Here is a 1,660-nt window from a genome sequence, read left to right on the forward strand (position 1 = left end):
TTTTTTTTTTTTTTTTAAGAGGTTTGACAGAGGGAACTGTAACTGCTATGGTCTTATCGTCCCGAAATCGAAGAGAGAAGGAAGACAGGATAGGAGAAAGCCAGCCGTTCCGAGAACGAATATTATCCCATCAGGATAAAATCTGCCCCGGGCGGGAATCGAACCCGCGGCCTAGCGCTTACAAGGCAGACGCACTACCAACTAAGCTAACTAGGCTGGCTTCTCCGATTTTACCCGTGTCACAAATTAAAACGAAAATCAAAATAATCGTAGCGAATAAAAATTGCATTCACGTAAAAAGAATTCCCCCTTCTTTCACACTCATCGACCGAACGATTCTTCCATATTTAGCGAGAAGAGTTAGGGACAGTGGCTTTTTATTATTAGTACGAAATCGTAAAATAAATTCATGATTCACTCGAAAAATTTCACGAGGTGGGAGTTTTGAGAAGTACGTATACGTTTCAAGTGGGAGAAAAAACACCGAGAAGAAAAAAAACGCTAATCACAAGTTCCGCAGTCCGTATCTTAATCTGAACGAGATTAGAAACTCCAGAGAAAAAATTATCTTTACTCCGAAACTAAAAGACTTTCAATCTTTCAACCAAAAAGGGTGTAAAAAAATCCCTTTTTTCAGAGAGACTTTATTTTTTTGTGAAAATCAAAGAGTAAAAAAAGCACACACTTTTTTGAGAGACCCTTTCTAAATTCCGTGCATTTTTTTCGGCCTAAGGGTAACTTTATTTAGTTCGCGAACCAAAATCCAGCCATGGGCAAAACCCCCGCTATTGGGATCGATCTGGGCACTACCTACTCCTGTGTCGGCGTGTGGCAGCATGGCAAGGTGGAGATTATTGCCAACGACCAGGGCAACCGGACTACGCCATCCTATGTGGCGTTCAACGACACGGAACGCCTCATTGGGGACGCCGCGAAAAGTCAGGTAAATGGCCAACTTTAGTGTAAAATAAAGTAAAACTATGACAGCTAGGTACCTACACTAACTTTTTTAGAGATTCCTAAAGCGCTATTCGAAGGTAGAAGAGATTTTTTTATTACAAGGCAAGACGCTCTACCAAGCATGCTAACTAGGCTGGCTTGTCTAACTTTGGTTTCTGCTAGAATAAACAATTACTGGAATCGAACGCGCTAGTCCGCGGGTTCGATTCCCGCCCGGTGCGGATTTTATCCTGATGGGATAATGTTCGTTCTCGGAACGGCTGGCTTTCTCCTATCCTGTCTTCCTTCTCTCTTCGATTTCGGGACGATACCCGTACAGCACAAAAACATTCGTAGAAGGTCCCTAGAATGTCTGGGACTTTGGGGACATTATGTCCCACGAATATACACAATGTTCTCTATAGGTCCCATATTGGTCCCATTTTGATGCTCACAATGTTCTATGTCCGCCTAAAGCATGTGCTAAGCATGTCTGAGGTATTAATGCTAAGCATGTCCAAGGCAAATTCCATGGATATCGATATTGGATGTTCTCAGAATATTCTACCTATGTTCCTTGAATATGTTCATGGATTATAACTACTTTCTGGAAATATTCTTTGTATGTCCTAGTAATATTTTATACATGTCCCCTGAATATTCTATCCATGTTCCTGGAACATTTCATCCATATCTCTCGAATATTTTATGCATCTCCCTG

General features: G+C 41.4%; 1 protein-coding gene across 1 annotated transcript; it reads left to right on the forward strand.

Moving 5' to 3' along the window:
• Positions 1-512: 512 nt before the first annotated feature.
• On the forward strand, positions 513-1,595 carry LOC103522292 (heat shock 70 kDa protein cognate 1-like). Its single transcript, XM_008487396.3, has one exon. It carries the CDS (start codon positions 770-772, stop codon positions 959-961), a length of 192 nt encoding a protein of 63 aa, XP_008485618.1. The 5' UTR covers positions 513-769; the 3' UTR covers positions 962-1,595.
• The last annotated feature ends 65 nt before the right edge of the window (positions 1,596-1,660 follow it).

The sequence above is a fragment of the Diaphorina citri genome, unplaced genomic scaffold (assembly GCF_000475195.1).
Source record: "Diaphorina citri unplaced genomic scaffold, Diaci psyllid genome assembly version 1.1 scaffold7804, whole genome shotgun sequence".
NCBI classification, from domain to species: Eukaryota; Metazoa; Arthropoda; class Insecta; order Hemiptera; family Psyllidae; genus Diaphorina; species Diaphorina citri.

What these genes read in the sequence shown, in the direction of transcription:
- LOC103522292 (XM_008487396.3), top strand. Translation starts at nt 770, where the DNA reads ATGGGCAAAACCCCCGCTATTGGGATCGATCTGGGCACTACCTACTCC.